Source organism: Hemicordylus capensis, chromosome 2, assembly GCF_027244095.1.
Source record: "Hemicordylus capensis ecotype Gifberg chromosome 2, rHemCap1.1.pri, whole genome shotgun sequence".
Lineage (NCBI taxonomy): Eukaryota > Metazoa > Chordata > Lepidosauria > Squamata > Cordylidae > Hemicordylus > Hemicordylus capensis.
The window spans coordinates 424,909,749-424,929,052 of record NC_069658.1 but is presented as its reverse complement, the minus strand read 5'-3'; the positions used below and the strand labels follow the sequence as shown (position 1 = coordinate 424,929,052).

Below are 19,304 nucleotides of genomic sequence, written 5' to 3'. Positions count from 1 at the left end.
ACTGTGAATGGAAGAGTCTTCCTACTCAGGCATGTATCAACTTGACTTTGCTCAGCTTAGTGGGTCTGGAAGGTTTGGGGAAGAAAAAGAAACCTGCCCTCTCAATGCTCCCCCGGGGTCTTTTGTCACAGGAGAACAGTGGCCAGCAGAGCCACGTGACAGTGGAGTCCCCATCGGATCATGCTGCCTACTCGTATCAGTACAACAAGTAACAACAGGTAAGCCAGTGGGGCTGGTGTGGGGTCAGGAGTGGCCCTTCTCTCCGCCAGGGGTCTGCTGCCAGCTTCTGCCAGTCTCTAGGTCACTAGCCAGGTCTAGAAGAGACCTGCCCAGAGTAGCAGGGAAGTTCAACCCTCTTGATACAGAGCTTTGAGCCGGGTCATCCCCCTCCCCTCCTTGCCATCCACTCTGAAGTCAGAGGCACCCACTTCAAAGTGGGGAGAGACAAGCAATTTAAAAGGGGATTGTTGAGGGCCCACTGATGGCCAGGAGCTCACAAAGACCAGGAGCTGACCCTATATGTTGCAGTTCTTTCTCCCTCCTCATGCGGTGGCTTTGCCCAGTCAGATATTAAGATGGCACTTGAGACTGGTACTAAGGAGAGATACTTGCAGGCAGTCCCCATCATGGTGTGTGGAGTGACTGAGAAGAGTCTCCTGTGTCAGAACTGGATCCAGGGCCGCCCCGCCCCCCCCGCCCCCGGGCTTTTTTGAGGGATAGGCAGATAGCTGGGAATGGGTACTTCCATCAAATACGGTACCATGAGATTCCAGTGAGTGCAATCCCAGATGTTTGGGACGGTGCTGTAGGTGGTGAGGAAGATCCCTCAAAAGAGTCCCATTGAAATGACAAGGACAAGTAAGGCCATGCCTCATTCAGTGGGACTCCTCTGAGTCAATATAGGACTCATCCTCTCAGCCTGTGTTCTCACAATGTTGTCGAGGGAGCTGTAGGCCGTGCATAATTTCTAACCAGAGGGTTGCTGGCTTCAGATCTGCCTGGGAGCCCCAGGCCAGCTCCTTCCTTCTAAGGCCAACAAGAGGTCTTGTGGTACCTTAAAAGCAAACCAATTTATGATGGCATAAGTTTTTGTGCTAGAGGGAAGTACTGTACGCAGGTACAATGATACTTTGCTATATATGCTGGTTGCAGATAACATTTCCTGCACCTGATGAACTGGACTCTGCCACAATAAATCTGTTCAGGGTTAAGGTGCCATCAGACTATTTTCTGCATTTGCTCCAACAGACCGACACGGCTGCCACTCTGGAATTAATTCAAAGCGCACTGCTGCACATTACAATTTCTGTAGCACTGTGAACATCTGTGTTCCCTGCATCAGGGGATTCCTACATGTTGTTGACTGCACTCCCATCATCCCCAACCCCATTGCAGCTGGGGATGATGGGAGTTGTAGTCAACATCTGGGAATCCCTCTTATAAGGAAATATAAGTGCACATATGCAGGTGAAGAAAGATGTATGTGCATGCATTTATTACTCCTCTGCCTTTTCCTTGTTTGCTATGGGAAATGCAAGCATAACTCCCGTGTTACCTGCAGAAATTGTAATGTGTGGAGCTGGCCACACTGTATGGGGACAGGCTGCAGTTGTTAGTTGGTGGAGAGGGAAAGGCATTTTGCATGGGCTTAGGTCTCTTTTTCTTTCTTTTACATAATATTCATCCACAGTCTGTTCTCTGAAAGCAGGGCTATGGCCAGAGATGGGAAAGGGTGAAGTGAGAGGGGCATGACTGAAGGAGGTGGGATTGGGGCGAGACATTTTTCTCCTGCTGACACCACTGTTTACCACTGCAGCAGCAGCAGCAACCTGTACCACCCTGTGCCCCAGCACCGTCTGTATTTGACACCCTCCCTCGTAATGGCCTCCATTTTTCATCCCTCTAGCGCCATCAAGCAGCTCAGCTCTGAGCAATCACTTCGAGGGAGACAAGTTTTTTTTTGTTTTTTAATTTGTGCTGCATTTAGAAGATGGAACCATTTTTGTTTTGTTTTGTTTTTGTTTTTTGCAAAGAATAAGGTTGTTTTGGGTTTTTTTTCCCCTAAAAAAAGAAAATAACTGCAATAGACTTTTAACACCGAGGAACCAAAGGAGGTTAGAGTGGGGTGGAAAAGATATATACCCCCAACCCTTAGATGTACAGATGGACTAAGGACTATTTTAATACGAGGAAAACATTTTTGTGTGTGCGCGTGCGCGTGTGTGTGTGTTTGCGCGTTTTTTTTTCTTGTTAACAGCAAAGTCAAACGCTTTGGATGCCACAGAATTCCCAGAGAAGAACAATTTTTTTCCTTCCCCTCTCCTCACTCTCTCTCTCTCTTTTTGAAAGATGGCTCTGCTCCTCTGGGAGGAAATGTTTTGCTCCTTTGAATTTGTTTTATTTTTATTTTGTCATTTGAAATATTTTTTAAAGGACAAATATGCAAAAGTGTTTGAATATTTTTTTGTTGTTTTATAAGGAAAAAAATGCTCTGAGAAAGCCCCACCTTGCAGCTGTAGGATAAAAATCAATGCAGACTTCTTCTTCTTCATCTTTTTTCCTTCTTCTTCCTTGGGGTGGGTATTGGGGGGGATTTCGCTTTGAAAGGATTATTTTATTATTTCAAGAGGGTAATTTTTTTTCTAAAAAAGACAAATTTACAAAAAACAAAAAAAGGAAATCTACAAAAAAATCTACAAAAAAAGGAAATCTACAAAAAAAAAAGTGGAACTTTTGATGGCAGCAAGAGGGGTTTGACTAGAGGATGCAGCTGGTGGCTTTTGAGGAACGGAGATGTTTTTGGCATAAACTCTGCCCCAGCCGAGAGAGAGAGAAACCCTTTGCTCCAGACCTCGATTTCTGCCCTCGGCCCTGTCTGATGGGACCGGTTCTTGCTGGATACTTTGGACTCTGATTTGAGCTTCTGCGCGGACCCTTCTTTGCTTCCACATGGATCTTCCCCTCGCCCACCCTGCCCTGGATTAGGGGAACAATAAACTGATTGAGGAATCTGCCGCCCGTGATGTGTCATCGCTTCCGGACTTTCGGACACTGAATGGACACGTTGCCAGCAGCAGTGTGCCCCCCCCGCCCCGCGCCCTCCCCGGACACACACACACAGTGCCTTCTGCCGCCTGTGGTCTGGACTGTGCTGCCGTATGCCCCTCTCCAATTCCTGCATGCCTGTCAAACCCAGGTGCACAGTGCGTCGATTCTCTTGACAAGCCAGTTGGGGGCAGGCACTGATGCTTTCAGCTGGCGGGGATTGGGGGAGGTCTGTTCTGGTTGCTTTAAAAAAACAAACTAACCAGGGAGCATCTAGCACCTTGCAGGGGATGGCAGAGCTCCTTCCCGTCCCCACCCCACCCCAAATGGAGATCCTAGCGACTATGCACGTCCCCCTCTTGCCCCCCTTCCCCACCAGCCCTTGGTTGCTGGCTCCCCAGAATCGCAATAGCAGGAGACTATGTGCAATAATCTGGCCCTTCCTACAGCGCGTTTCCCTGGAGAGCTTCTTGAAGGTACCGAGTGCTTTAGATCCCTCTGCATGCTTCCACTCTGTTCCCCCCTCCTCACCTCATGTCCCCGTTGCTTCCCCAACTAGATGGTGCTAAAAGTCTTACCCTCTCTTCCTCCACCCTCTCACCCCAGCCCGGCTGGCATGACGCTGTCCCTCCCACCATGTTTTTAAATGTTGCTTCCCACCCCCAAGGATGTCATCATGAGAAACCTTGTTCCCCGCCCTCAACTCCCCTACCTTTGAGGAAATAGCTCTTATGCAGCTGACAATCAGGGAGGACTAATGACGGAGGCCATACGGGTGTCAAGTGTGCCAGGAAGAGAGAGAGCGTGTATGTATGTGTGTGCGTATCTGGGTATGAGCATCACATGTACTGGGGTGCTTGGAGGGGGAGTGAGTACTAGGGTGTCATTCCTGTTTACCTGGGTTGGTGTCCTTCTCAGGGCACTTGTATTTGTTGGTTTGCTTTTAAAGGCTTTTTAGTGCTGCCCTGACTATGAGAGGGGTCAGGCTTATCTCCTAACAGGAATGCTTGAGGTTATGAAACAAGGTAAGGGTTCATCTCATCCCATCCCATCCCATCCCTGCATGGTTCCCCAGTCGTAGGTTTGTGTGTAGTCCCCTCTCTGCTGCTACTGCCCTTGACTGGTCGTGGGACAAGATTGTCAAGAGGTAGGAGGTGTATAGGGGTCTCTGAGATCCCCTCATTGACACCTCAGCTGCCAACATGGAGAGTAAGGGAAGCTGCTGGTCTTAGCTACTGGGATTCCCACCTAACTTCAGTCTGCTGCATCTGCTGCCGGCATGCTGGTTTGGGGCTCCCTGTCCCAGCTCGGCGCTTTGTGGGAAGTGACTCAAATTGACTGGATGATTTCCTTCAAGGTGCTGAGCAACACTGAAGTGCCTTCATTTGGACAGAGGCGCTTTCTTCCTTCTTGAAATGCTTTTCTGGCCAAGCTGACTTTGGCAGTACCAGGTGTAATAACGGAGAGGGGAGGAAGGGAGACAAATTAGGACCAAAAAAGATCAGCAAGAGTGGCCCTGACTCCCAGCCAACTGAATGCAGCCATTCAAGAGGCAAAGAGTGCCAAACACATAGGGCCTTGCCCCATAGAGATGTTGAGGAGAGCCACATCTCCTGTGTACGTCATCATAATCCTGCCACCCAACTGGCAGCTTGCAAAGGGGTACAAGAAATGAGAGCTGTGTGTGGCAGTTTTATGTTCTGACTCTGTGATGATGTGTTTACGGCACCCTATGTTGTTCTGTTTCTTCCTGTACTGTAAAAGGATTCAGGAATGGTCCATGGGCTCTGAGTATGCTCCAAGCGTTAGGCCATCACCCCTTTCTCCAGGGGAATGTGGCTTAGAGGATGGCTTACCTCTGTAGTAGTGCTAGGAAAGACAAATACAAAGCAATAAAGCCCAGGGTGCAATCTACGTTCAGCCCCAAATCAGCCCACGGTACAATCAAAGGTTGTGACCAAAAATATATATATTTAAAAAATGCAGTCCTGAGTACATTAAACTGGGTGTGGGGGTCACTCCCACTGAATTCATTGGGACTTACTTCAAAGTAAAGATGCACAGGATTGTATGTAAGGAATACTGTAATGTGTGAAAAGATCCAGCTATGAAAATCCATGCATGGACAGAGTGGCTGGCATGATGCACACTGCATCAGGGCTGTGCTGTAGGGATGTGCATGGAACAGATTTTGCGTTTTGTTTTGAGCTCAAAACAAAATGCAGATTGCCAAAATGGTTCTTTGAAACAGCGGTCAACCCGATTGTTTTGACGAAACAAAACTTGAAATGTTTCGAGTGTTTCGGCCATAGGGAACAATGAGGAAACTCGAAACACCCCATTGTTCCCCACGGGCAGCTCCTAGGAGCACCAAAGTAGGTTGAGTGGTAGGGCATGATGGGTGCTACCTACTACCCAACCTACAAAATAAATGAGCAAGCAGGCGATTTTAAACAAATTTTTAAGAAGCAAGGAGATCACAAGACAAATGGAAGCCAGTGCCAGAAAACCAATCAGCAAGGGAAAAACAGGCCTCCAAAATGTCGCTTGAAACATCAGAACGTTGTTTTTTGGTTTTTTTTTGCCTTATACTTTTTATTCAGAACGTTTCAAATGGAAACAGGGTTCCAAGCTCAAAACAAGCCCTTTATTTAAAGGGCATTTTGTTTTGAGCTCGAAATGGTCTGTTTCAGGTCGAACTGTTTTAAATGTCAACACATTTTGCACATCCCTTCAGTTACTCCCAGTCACAACAATTGTGCAACCACTCATTTTCCACAGCGTCTGGGCTGCCTTAGGAGTTCACAGCAGCCCCGACATAGTGCTCGGTGCCAGTGGTGCTGGACTGCTGTGCATCATGTCAGCCACTGTTTGGGGCACCTAAGTGGTGTGATTGCATATATGCAACTAATAGCTCCTGGCAAAACTTATCTGGGCCCCATTAAACTGGCTGGATGCATCTTTCAACTCCTGTGGGGCATACACATCCGCATCTGAGGTGGCCAATTCAGTTGCTATATGTGACCTTCGTTTGTCTTCAGCTAGCATTTGATCAGAGCCAAGGGATTGCAGGTATCCTGGATTCCAGATTTGCTGTACCTGTTGCAGAGCATGTCCTCACCAGCCCATCATTCTCCATAAAGTCATTTCTGCTTTCAAAATTGGACTGGAGTTTTTAGCCTCCTCATTGTAAAATCACCTCCTCCCCATGCCTTTTATGAGTTAAGACATTTTTTCAGCCCTGCGAGCAAGTTCCAGAGAGGAGTGTCTTTTGGAATGTTTGGTCAGTGACAGGATTGTCATCTTGTGCGTACCTGAATTGGGAAGCGGCTGCCTGTATTTAACAGCTTTCATAATCTGCATACTTAGGATGGAAAAACCAAGGCTGAGCACTCAGATGTTACCAAATGCAACTCTCCCCCCTCCCCAAAAAGGGAGGTTAATTTTCATGTCAGAATTAATGCATAAGAATTGACCCACGATAGTTCCAGTTTAATTTTATTTGCATCCGGTCTTCCTCTCACTATCCTGAAAGACTTACATTTCACATAGAAGACATTTGTCCCAATCCGGAAAACACACGGTATGTGCTGAAAAATAGCCCTGCCTTAAGACAAGCTGAACCAGATGCACAAAAGTGTACAGTGCAGAGCTAAATGGAGGACTTCCAGCAAGGCAGCAACATACTTGTCACCAGAAGCTGCTGTTTTCCAGTACAAGTGCAGGTAACTGTGGGGGGTCACACAGTGTATGAGCAGCTTGAAGCTGCTGCTCTGCTTTTCTAGCTCAGGGCAGCTGTCATGGATGCCACTTATGGCCCCATCCTACAGAAAGGAGTCCAAGGGAAGCAAGGGCTGGTGACACAGTGGCAAGGGAGAGCAGAGTTGGGGGACATAAAGACAGAAGAGGAGCAGAAGGTGTGGAAATGAGCTTAGCAATGGGGAGTGGAAGTGGGATGGGGTGCAAGGTTTGGGGGCAGTTGGGCTAGGGGTACAGTTGCATGCAGGGGCAGTGTGTAGGAATGTAGGGTTGGGGGAAGAAGCAGGGTGTGTGTGAGTGTGAATGTAGGCATGCGATTGCTATGGAGATGGCTACAGGCCACACACCCTTCACTGCTGCAAAGCTTCCTTGTGATCCAAAGCCCTGTTCTCACCTTGCCCAGCCCCCTTCCCCCAAAGCACTTCCTAGCTTTTCCCCGCAAGGGGCACACCCACAAAAGTCAAACCAGCCATGGGACTTGGGTCATGTTATTACCCTTGTATCCCGTCCTTCCCATTCTGGAAGAAAGCATGGTAGAAGACATGGTGCCCCCCCACGTCATTCATTGTCCTCAATGGGCTATGGGGGCCAGCTTTTGACCATCACTGCTCTGCCTCAAGGTGCCCACTCAGAACTGGCAGGAAGGCTCCAGGCTTCCTCACGGTAGCTCCTTGGCCCCTCCCATGAGCCACAGGCTGCTGCAGGGGGCCTACAGAGGAGACCCTGCCCAGAGCTGTCGGCAGCACCTACACGGGGGCAGGGAGACCCCAGTGCTTTGGAGTGCTTTGCTACAAGTTGGCTGTCACTGACATGGAGCAAGAGCAGCAGGCCTGAGCCAGGCTCTGGAAGCCTGCGTGCCTGGGGTGGGGGCCAGGAGTGTGCCCCTCTGAGCTGCTAGATTTTCAATCTTGTGCCTTGATTTCCCCTTTCCCATTCTGCCAGTGGGGGGAACCACTCCCTGCACTTTAAACTTCCAGTCCAGTTAAGGCCTTTCCCCATCCACTCCTCCCACCTCACCCCCCCCCCCAATCTGCAACACTGGGAACCCAGAGCCTTGTCCGGCTGTGCACCAGCAAGGCCCTGTGTGCTCTGCCTCAGCCTCCCTCTGCACAAGCTACCACTACCACCCCATCTCCTGCATCATGCTTTGCTCCATCCAGCCATCCACCACGCTGGAGGAGGAAGCAGCCGGCTGCCTCCAAAACCTGGCAGACTGTAGACAAGCCTCAAATCTTTAGTCCCTCTTCAATGCTGGTATTTTTAAAAGCGAGCTCCCTCTATCTATCCACCCTCCATCTATCAACTCCATGCTTGCATCGAAACCCGTCCTCCTTGGAAGTTGTTGGTGCTATTTATATTTTTTAAAAACCGGTTCAGAAACTTCCCTTCATTTTTACACTCACCATTTCCAGTTTTTGTCATTCTTAGCTACACATCTACCTCACATGCTCTTGCAGTTCATTTGTCTATCCCGAACCGGCAAACTGCACCTTCTCCAAGGGACAAGCTCCCCACCTCATCCTCAGAAAACCCTCTGGGCTCCTCTGCTTTGTTTCAGGGGGAGAGAAAAGGGAAATGTTTGTTTTAACAAAAAAATTACCCGTGTTGCTGCTACGTATTGGAAACTTTGTTAAATGTACCGTATTGTGCTCCTCTCCACCCTTTTCTTTGTTAAATGTGTTATGCAGACTTACTTGGTTTCATTTGATCTTGAGCAGAAATCATTTGTCCAAAGGGAGGACAGTTTGTGGCCTTGCCACAGAATCCTAAACATGGCAAGAATCGACGTAAATAAAATGGCCTCCTTTTACGCTGAACCTTCGTGCTCCAAGGCCTCTGTGGCTGCTCTGCTTGCCCTGGAGAAAAGGTTTCCACCGAGGTGAAAGGTCCAGGAATGGCACCTGTGATCATTGTTCTTTAAAAACACTGGTGATGGCCACCGCCTTTAATTTAAATAATAAAAACTTGCCAAAGCCAAGGCAGTGGCTTAGTTTGATCCATCCTGAAAATGCTTGAACTGTCAAGGCACAGCAAAGGCAAAATACCTTTAAAGCAGGTTGCCATGAAAGGGGACAGACTTCAGCCTCTACACCCTCCTAAAGATTTAGTCAAATTTGGCATTGACAAGAATCTAGCAACAACAACAGGAGAGAACTTGCTGGCCCCAAATTACAGAGCTCTGCCTATATCATAAATGCTCTATTTCTTATTTTAAATTTCTGAGAATTGAAGCAAATGCAACTGCCCACATCTAGCCAGCAACATTATTAGCAAAGTTACAGGGGAAGTTGCAATTTTGCCTAAAGTTGTCAAGGTCTGTAAACACCACCAGAAATTATGAATGAGGAAGAGGAGGGGGGAATACTCCAATACCATTGTATTAAGGCTTCTTCAAACCTTTATGCCTGGCCCGTATGAAAGGCTAGAGAGGCAGATGGATCATTTGTCTGACCTGCGTGAAGGCTGTTCTAAGTTGCACAAAGAGGTTGCACACACTTTCCAGATACACATTCCCAAATTGAGAGATGTAAAGCAGCCATCCTTGAAACTTGGGATGACTCTTCTATCCAGGAAGGGAATGATGCTCCTGACAAATGCCAGCTCAACATGTACTACATCAACACTGGCAACAAGGTTAGGCAATCCTGACTAGCCACCATTTAATATTCCAAACCAGTCCAGTCGCAGCAGGACATACAGACTCTAGGAACTGTGGTCTCCTGCTTATGTTATTGTCAGGGACTTGCTTTTCCAGAGGGTCTTTGGCAGGGTTGTTTTTGGAGGCATGGGGAGTAGAATCCACATTTTGTCTTCCAGTAGTTGCTGCACTTGGCCAGTGACAGAGCTGAAACCATTTGTGCAACTAAGAGCTAGCATTTCAGTGGCCAAAATGAGGAGGTACAAACACCGCCTCCATGTACTTTGATTATGTATGACAACACCACAAGTTGGCTTGAAAGTGGGGGGGGTGGGGGGGTTTGGCTTGGTAGTCTTCCTGTATGTCTTCCTCATCACTAGCAGAGAATGCCAGTGTGGAGTAAGGTTTAAATGACATTAAAATCTGCTTTGATCCAATGCACAAGGCGCCAGCCTAGCCCCATCTCGGACAGCTTTCTAGCTTGTCTGCACTCTCCTTAGAAGCAATATGCCCTTAATCATTTCGATGGTTGCATTGATGCCTTCCCTGCAGCAAACAGCAATAGTCATGTGCCCGAAGCAACATACATCTCGTGCTGGTTGATGTCTATACATGGTTCCAGGCTCTCTTAATGTGTTTTAAAGCACTCAGTAGCCTTTCTGCATAACACTGGACCATGTTATCTTTAAAAAGAAAAACACACCACACACTTGCCATGGGTATGCGTAAATCCCTTGCAAAAAGGTATTTGGCACTCAAAGCAACAGAGGAGAAAGCACTCTCCTCTGACCTCATTTTTGACTCAATCAAAACTCCATTTTTAGGTTATTGGAACTCTCCAAGGCAACCCTTCTGAGCTTCCATTGGCCACAACATGGCGAGAGTTCTCGACTCCTACCCCTCCCACCCCCGCTTCATGTCTCACCTAGTTCATTTTACCTGCTGGTTTTATTTATATACTTAGGACTATTTGTACAGGTTTTTTTTTTTAATTGAGAAGTTTCTATAGTTTTGTATCTTCCATGCTACAGCCAGGCCTGCTTCTCTCTCAACCCCGCACACCTTCGTCCTCTGTGGAGCTATGACTGGTCTCATTTTGAACAATTTTTTGTTTTTAAATAAAATATGGAAAAAAATTGGTTTTGACTTGTCTGTTTCCATTTTTAGTCTGGATTTTGCATTTGATGGTCATTCTCCCAGTTTTCTTAAATTAACTCACAAGGTCGCAGAAGACAGGTTAGTTATCCCTAAACAAAGTGAATTTCAATGTAGGTTCCAGGAAACCCTGCATTCTATGGAAACTCATCAAGGGCTTCTCCATGAGAAGATCAGCAGTGGTGGACAAGCTTTCCTGAATGACAGTTTGTCCAGCATTGCTTATTTTCCTCCTGCAATCTGCAGCTAGCAGTGGCAAGTGTATATTCTCATTTGCTCGCCCTCTGTGTGGCAGCAGTAGAATGCAATAGGTGTAGGCTGTTTGCTCCAGGCTATAGGACTAGAATCCTCTGTGGCAGATAGAAGTCTCATGGCAAATATACAAGGGTTCCTCAATCAACTCAATTAGCCCAAATCCACTGAAGGTGGAACACATGAAAAGGCAGCTGAGCTATCCTGATGTCTTCACAAGGGGGTGTGTTATAGAGTAGTCATAGCTAGATTTTTCCCCACCCGAAATGGCTGCGTGTTGAAAAGGAAGATGACAGCAGTTGTTGCTCCAGGATTTTAAAAATGTGTGATCTTATTTATATAGGTGCACACAAAAAAAACCCCAACAACCCACACACGAAACTGCAGGAGCTTGTCCTTTAGACCTTGCAATAAGTTAGACTTTCCAACATGCAAGAACAAAGTTCTGCAACACCCTGACTTCGCTAGGGCTAGCATAAGAGATCAACAGCAGCAAGTTTAAATGCAAGACTCAAGAGCTGATTGTGTCCAGTGTGCAGACCCTACCTGTTGCCTAACCAGAAGTGCATTCACACACTTCTACTCTCACTGAGTGTACACACAGCTACACTCATGTAGGCAATAGTAAACACAGAATACGGCATCAGCTGAAGAAATCTGCTTCCCAGCAAATTACTGCTTTCATTTAAGAACCACCCAATTTCTAGCCCTTATAAGGCTAAGCAATTATCAAAAAAGTCAATAAAATTATGTATAGTGTGGGAAAAATGGGGGGCAGGCAAGCTTTTTCTCCATCTTCCACCATACTAGAACACACAGTCCCAATGAATGCAGGATAAAGGAAGTACTTCTTTCCACCACACAATTTATGGAATTTGTGGTGCTAGCCAGTAGATGGCCTTCCATGGGGAGTAGACAAACTCATGGAGAATAGATCTGTGAGCAGCTATCAGCCATGATTGTTACAGGAGACCTCCATTTCCAGTGTCAGTATAGCACTAAGTAGTAGTTGCTGGAGGGAGGAAATAGCAGGGAGGCTATTGCTTGTATGCTTTGCTGCAGGTTTCCCAAAGGTAACTGTTTTACCACTGGAAAGAGAGAAAACAGGATGCTGGACAAGATGGGTCTTTGATTGACCCAGTAGCCTTGAAATCACATGGGAAGAACCTCAGGACCAGAAGTATGGCTGAATAAGATTTCTCAAGGGTAGTGGAGGGCTTCAGTCCCCATATTTCCCTTACCTACCTGCAGGCCTAGTATCAGCAGAATAAATGGTGCAATATGAATAAAAGTGCATATTGCATAATATATACAGGATGCAGACTTCAGCTTTTCTTTGCACAGAATTAATGAGCAGCATATACAAAGCATTTTTATCACCTTTACACTAGCCCCATAATAAAATTGGCCAGAACAAACAACCAAAAGAACAGCTTAGAGTTTCAACTCTTTTCATGTCATCAGGAGAGAGGTTTGAGCAAGAGGGCCAGGTCTTGGCAGAAATTAATACCTTTTAGGAAATATAAAGGGTATCAGAAGTGATTTAGGGCAAATGTGAAAAGTGATAGTTCTAGCACAGCACTAGCCTCATGTCCCAATATCATTTTTGGATGTTTTATCCAATGCAATTTGGCACGAAGTTGGATAAGTTACTATAATAAAAGGATTTCAAAGCAACCTGATTTAGTATTTGGTTTTCTAACCAGTCACCCCTTCCCAAGCCTAGATGCTAGTTAGTCTGCTCTTTAAAAAAAAACAAACCCCAGCCTTTACCCCTCCAACTTTGCACTGAAGGCTGATTCACTACCTCAGAAATGCTTATGAACATATGAAGCTGTCTTAATATGTGAGAGTGCTTTTACATGGTGATAGGAGTAAAAATGATTAATGTACTTGGTAAGGCCAGTTACCTCAAAGAAAATGAGGAAACCAGTCCTAAACCTTTCCTAGACTCAATCTGCAACTGCTGTTTTTGGTAGCTGCTGCTACTTCTTCCTTTTTGGATGTGAATAGAAAAAGAGCTGAGTAAAGTTCCCTTCAACAATTACTGTGATACCCACCAACTTGTCTCCTGGAGCCAGTAGACATGAAGGCAAGCCCAGAAACAGGAACGCATATGAATCTGAAACTTTGAAAGGTTAATGAACAATACTCTCTGTACTCTGGACGTTCATGAACAACGTGTGAAACCTGAAACATGGAGCAGAATCTCTGATTTCATTTTTTGTTTAAAGCAAGTTTTTCAGTCCTTATAGATGACCGCACAAAATGTGAAATACAAAAGGCAAGATCTGATGAAATCTCAGAAGCTGGAGTCAGACTGAGCTTCCAGTGCCCTATATAGTTTTAATTGCTCCTCCCTCTGCCTTTCAGCCTGCCTAGAATCACCTCCATATCCTGTCCTGTGTTCATTCTGGTCCTTAGAGGAGGGAAAACCCAATTGTTCAAAATCAGCAAAACTCACATTGGCATTTTGTTCAAGTCAGGAATGGCTTTATCATGAAGTGAAGCTCAGGCCATAGATTCTGCCCGTCACTGAGAATGGCGGGCTTTGTTTCACACCATTTGGGGTATAACAAGTTTTTTAAATTTTGGTTTTAAACTACCAGTGGGCAGGGGAAGTCTGTCCGAGATGCTGCCAGATAAGGGTATGGCCTACCGATTCCCTAGGGCTGGGTGGTCTTGGATAGAACGGTTCTGCCGTGGAGCACCTGCTCTAGGAAGTCTCTGCCCAGTCTGAATGAGAAGCTCTACCACTATTTGAGCGACACAGACTGAAGGGTCAAGTTAATCTAGTCCAGTGGTAGGCAACCTTTGGCACTTTATCTTTGAACTACAACTCCCATCACCCCCAGCCACAATGTTATTTTGATTGGGGATGATGGAAGTTACAGTTCAACAACAGCTGGAGGACCAAAGGTTGCCTACTCCTGGTCTCGCCTTTCCTACCTTGAATGCCAAAATGGAGGGGAGGAGTGGTCAGCCTGGTTTCCAGTTGCAGAAATGGGGCTTTCTTCAGACTGGATGAGCACAGCTCCTATTTAAACTAATCACATCTCCATGCCAATATAAGGGCTGTGTCCTTTTTACAAATAAACTCAAGTTCTACCCCAAGGTAGCCCAAATTCACAACCATGAAAAGTTCAGTTCTCTCACCCAATAAAGTCATGCAATTTGATTCTTTGGTATAGTTTGTTTTGCTTCTGTCAGTCATGGGAAGGGCGCTGAAGCTCTGCTGCCTGACCCCTGGAAATCCCCACTCCTATCCTTGGCTACTGAGACGTCACCAGGCATCACCAATGCACTTTTGAGCCTCTCTTCCGTCATAAAGAGCTAGAAACCTTTTCATTGGTGCTTTTGTTGTTGTTGATAAATGAAAGCCTTAAAAATGTTGAATTCTGGCAATTTCTGGATATGCACAGCCTGGCCAAAATGTTAATAGGCACAGGGACAGATTGCCGAAAGGAAGGAAAGGAGAAGGCTCAAGAAAGAGGATGACCCACTGTGATTTAATGCTTAGCTAGTACTGAATTCCCATTACAAGAAGAAGCCGACATCCTCAAGCACATGCTTCTCTATCAAATGCGGGTTGTTTTTTGTTTATTCTTTGAAACTTGACAAGCACTCTAACATCTGTACTTGTGGAAACATCACAAGAAAACAAACAGGAATTCTAGACTTTTTTTTCCCTTCCATTTAAACCTTATTAAAAATGAGGTTGGTCCTAAAAATATAGAAAGAAATCAATTTAAATTCACAAAAAACTGTACATTATCAAAAGTTCACTAAAACAAACACATTTGGTTATTCATATAAAAAGTCTGATCCCCCCTCCCTTCCTGCTGTTCAGAGCATCTCACAGGATGATGGGTTGGTTGATTGATCTTTTTCTGATATCAAATCAAGATGAAAGGGGAAGAAAAAGCCAGTAGTTGAATGATAAGGCCAATTCTAGTTGTAATTATTAAAGTCAGTTAAAAGGAATCCATGTAACTTTCAAAAACAACGAAGTATTTATAAATTGGTAAGACCATAGCGCATCACCTAATGAAGATCAAGACTACAACAAACCTGGATTCATTCTTTTTAAGGTGTGAGGGTTTGAAGCTAAAAAGTCAACATCTTTCTAGAAAAACAAAAACAAAACTGAGAACAATTAACACTTCCAAAACTCTAGAGCTTTCCCATGACTGAGGATAAAATCCCAACAGATCAGAAGAAAAAAAAATTACTTTAAAAAAACCCACCAAAAACAAGTTTGTTACAGCACAAGTTTAGATAAAATATAAATATTTATGCATAATATAAAGTCAGTTTCAAATAGACTTCAAATCTACCTCTTTATTTTAAAAGCAAAAAAAAAAAAAAATCCCAAAATGTAAAATAAAATAAAGTTTGAGGTTATTTGATAGAAAAAGGCTACGTTTTGTTGAAAACAATTGGGGCGGGTTGGGGGGGAATTGAGGCTGGGGTGGAGGAAGCACAGTAAGGGAGGTTTCAGTCTCCAGGTTACATCACCTGTGGTACATTTTACTTACATCAGTGCTCTTGCAATTGGATTGGTCAACGCGGGTAGGGACACACACACACACACACACACGCTTGCGCGCACGCACACATACACCTCACTCAGATGTAGCACAGCTGGATATGAGGGGGGAAAGCCATCTCCTGATGGGACCCTGCCAGCCATTTATCTGCCCCTAAGTGATACCCGTAATTACAATGGTTTGAGGAGCTAGGCTGGATATGAGAAGCAGCAAGGGAGTTAAGGTTCCAGGGGGTGGCTTTCCGCCCCTCTGATCCATTTGAAGTGGTGGAAGAAAAGTGGGGGGGAAATCAAAGTTTTCTCTGATCTCTTCCACATCCCTCCACGTTTCCGGCCCAGGTAGGGAATATTGGACCGGCATCCTGGAACAGAAACTGGAGAACTACCAGCAGCAGTATCCCCATTTCAGCGCAGCAGGGGTGGAACAGGATAGAAGGGGTCTCAAAGCCCATGACTCCTGAGCAGTACAGGTCTGGTGAATCAGATTCTCTGGACAGCAGTCTCCCTAGAAACCACTGCTCAGCAACAGGAGCTGTACGCTCCAAGATCATATTATTACTTGGAATACAGATCGCTAGGCAGGTATTTGTATACCATGGCAAGATGACTGATGAGAGATGCTGCAATGGGAGCTACAAGACAGCTAGTTCCTCTTGATGCTTAATAGGTGCCACAGGGACCTCTGTTGCTGAGGAGCAGCCACCTAAATTAAAATAACTTGTAAAGAAGCTTCTCTCTATTCCCCTCTTGCTTCAGCTAAGAGACAGATGATGGAGGGAGGGACTGAACAGGTGTTCTGGGTTCACTCACAGCGATTCCTGTCTGGCAAATGGCTGGCACCAGAAGTCCTAATTCTGACACCTGCAGCTATGTGACGGGAGGAACATCTTTTAGCATCAGGCTTCTCTTTTACTGAACACAGCTCAGTCCACCAGTACATGGACAGCACTCCCAACGTGCTCACACAGCTCCCATGCCTCTCCATAAAGGCTGTGCAGGAGGCATTCTCCGTGGATTGTGCCTGCTGTTCAATCACGCCCTGCAGCCAGAAAGCCATGGCCGAGGCAGGCCCTCTGCACAGGTGGCTTCTTGCTCAGCCAGCTTCGTAACAAGACAAGACAAAGTTCTGGGTTTGGCTGGCTCTGGCACAAGTAGTGGTGGACTGCAACAGATACTTTGCCTACATAGGAAAATCATGATGGATTTAAAAAATAAAATAAAATCCAAAAGCACATCACTCCCTTTAAATATTCAGTGAGGTTCAAAGTGGAATTAGAAGACAGGCTAAAAGTGTGTGTGTGTGTGTGTGTGTGTGTGTGTGTAAAAGTATAATCTGGGAATTAATAACTACACAGAAAATCTAGACAAAAACTAAAGGAAATCCTTACAAGCAGCTCCAGATCTTTAGACAGAGGGCAGCTGTGGACAAAGCTGATGACAGATTAAGCATGGATTACTTTGGCTTCTTCTTTTCATACTTCCCATTTAAACACACCAAGGAGGAACTTGCACATCTCCTCCACAATGACATGCATCTCACCAAGGAGGAGATACGTGACTTACTACTTTGCCTTCACTCACTTTTAATGTCCAAAGCTACACTGAAATCCCATGAATAATAACCAAAGGCACCAGCACTTTAGACCTTGCATGGTAAAAGCATGGTCAGGAAACAGGAAGCTAACATGAAGGAGATGGAAACTGTGACAATTCTCCGCCATCTTGCTCGTCACCAAATTTGAGGTCTGGCTAGCTATTAGAGGAGGGAAAGCTGTGCTCCTAAGGGGGTTAATCCCACATCTTTCTTCTTAGGCAGGAAATCATTACAATCAATTGGGAGTCCTGTTCCAAGACAGGAAACAAGCATTCCCACCACACACAGACAGACAGCAGATCAAGCTTTTTAGACGGTAGCCATCCCTGAGGAATAATGCTGGGGTGGGTAGGGAAGCACGCCATAAAGTCAGGATACCATGATGTGATCTCCACAATTCCTGAAGAGCTAGAAAGGGGGCATTCCAAAATGCTGTGCCTTCCTCCCAAAACGCAGTTCTCCCTTGACCCCAGTCCTGCACACTCCTGTACTTTGGTCCCTTGCAGCCTCGTGATACATTGCAGCATGTTACCCACCATCAGGGTGAAAATGAGCTCGATTCTCACAGCAGAGAAGAGTCTGCTCAGTTCATGAGCTGCCCCCACTGAAGTGTTCCCTGTGGAGGATGGCGGGAGGGGAGCACAGAGGGAAGGTTACTCTGGCTTAGCTGGGGTCTGCATGTCTAGACAAAAATGTGATCGGGTTGAGAGCCTATCCTTGGTGGACACTTGCTCTGGATTATTCCCATTTTGTTCAACTCCCTTAGAAACAAAACCTGGAATAAAACAATTCTGAGCAAATGTGTGTGCAAATGGGGATTGCTGATCTAGATTAACTCGGGGAACCTAACACCCCATTTCCAGATAAAGGGCTCAAGTTAGGGACCATCCTGGGGAAAGGGGACATGTGGCTAAACAGATGCCCTGAAACAGAACAAAACTCTTGAAGCGGGGCGCAGCAGCTTGCATCTGCACCCCTACAGGCAGAGTCCCTAGACACCCCATTCCTTTGCAAAGTATATACCAGCTCCAAACTATACTCAGTTTCAGAAAGGAGACTGGAAGTCAGAGGAATAGGCTTGCCACAACTGTGGCAACCATACAGAAGGGGGAAGCAAGGTTGAGAGACAGAACTGGGGTGGGTGGGGGGGTGGGGGAACAAAAGCAGCATGTTTCAGTGTCATCAAGGTTGTCATTCCCAGAGACAGGAGTAATCTGCTTGTACATGTTTCAATGCAACTCTAAAAAGGAGGAAAACTTAACGTCCACATTACTGGCCATTAATGCATGGTACTGACACTGCACAGAAAGAAGTGTTCTTACACATTCACTAAGAACTATTGCTATTATTAAATAGCCCCAGCTAAGGTGGGGTTATGGGTGGTGGTTTTTCCATTTGAGAAAAGAAAACCTTTTTTTTTTTTTTTGGCTTACACAGTCAGAGAGTTCGTGTTGCTTGGAGCGAAGAGGTGAGAGGAGGGTTTCTGAGGATGCAGGCAGCAAGTAAGGCTGCCCCTTTGTTAAATGCCAATCCGAGTCCAGTCATGGGGGAGTGGGGAGGGGACAAATCAGTAGGTAGCAAGATGAGCTCCAGAAGAGACCGTGTGCAGCACAGGGTAAAAGGGGAGGGGCTTCCCCACCGGCTCCTCTCACTTTCCCCCGATCTGCCAGCTTCATGGGGTTGTCTCATGTTTTCCCTGATAAAACTCCTCCCACCGGCTCTCAAAAAACTGGCGCATGACCAGCCCTGCCTTGCCCACCTCCGACTCATCCTCATTAAAGGTCCGGCAGTTGTCAAACACCAGGGCAGCATCAGCAGCAAACTCCTCGCAGCTTGTGTACCTGAGGAGCAGACAAAACAGGGGTCAGCTCCTAGGGAAGGCCAAGAAGCTCACCTCCAACCGGTAGGAAGGAACTGCTGTTCCACTATCACAACATCGGCATCTCTCTGGGGGCAAACCTGATCCAGCTCTCCACTGAATCCAGAAACTAAATCAGGACATTCACAGCCTCTCTAGCTGGCATGCTAGTGAAACGCCAGCACTGCCACAGAGTACATATTCAATCAGATTTGGCTTGAGCTTTTCCTCCACCATCAAGTTGTCTCATCAATTGTTTCAAAGCCAGCAGCTCCAGGGTACGCCAAGGAGCAATTCTGAATCTACAGGGACTGTATTGATGGCCCAGGTTGTTCCCTGTTCCAGAGATCAACCAGGGCATTGGTAGAACCATCAGGCGTATTAGCAGGCAAATCCCCCAGAGCCATCAGGAATCCATCCAGATCCCTATGTATCCAGGGGGGGTCTTAACTGA

At 46.1% G+C, this 19,304-nt stretch overlaps 2 protein-coding genes across 19 annotated transcripts in view; one reads left to right on the top strand and one right to left on the bottom strand.

The window, feature by feature from the left end:
- Positions 1–10,583, top strand: part of RBMS2 (RNA binding motif single stranded interacting protein 2) — a 97,506-nt gene extending 86,923 nt beyond the window's left edge. For 12 of the 13 annotated variants that reach the window (XM_053301556.1, XM_053301555.1, XM_053301558.1 and 9 more), the window contains 2 exons: positions 132–218; positions 1,907–10,583. In XM_053301556.1, the coding sequence (XP_053157531.1) occupies positions 132–212 (81 nt within the window). In that variant the 3' untranslated portion in view covers positions 213–218; positions 1,907–10,583. Of the gene's footprint in view, positions 1–131; positions 219–1,816 lie in introns of all 13 variants that reach the window. The other variant, XM_053301552.1, reaches the window with a different exon arrangement.
- Positions 10,584–14,339: 3,756 nt separating this feature from the next.
- BAZ2A (bromodomain adjacent to zinc finger domain 2A) overlaps positions 14,340–19,304 on the bottom strand; it is a 76,498-nt gene continuing 71,533 nt past the window's right edge. For all 6 annotated transcript variants that reach the window (XM_053301545.1, XM_053301544.1, XM_053301548.1 and 3 more), the window contains one exon: positions 14,340–18,833. In XM_053301545.1, the coding sequence (XP_053157520.1) occupies positions 18,665–18,833 (169 nt within the window). In that variant the 3' untranslated portion in view covers positions 14,340–18,664. The remainder of the gene's footprint in view (positions 18,834–19,304) is intronic.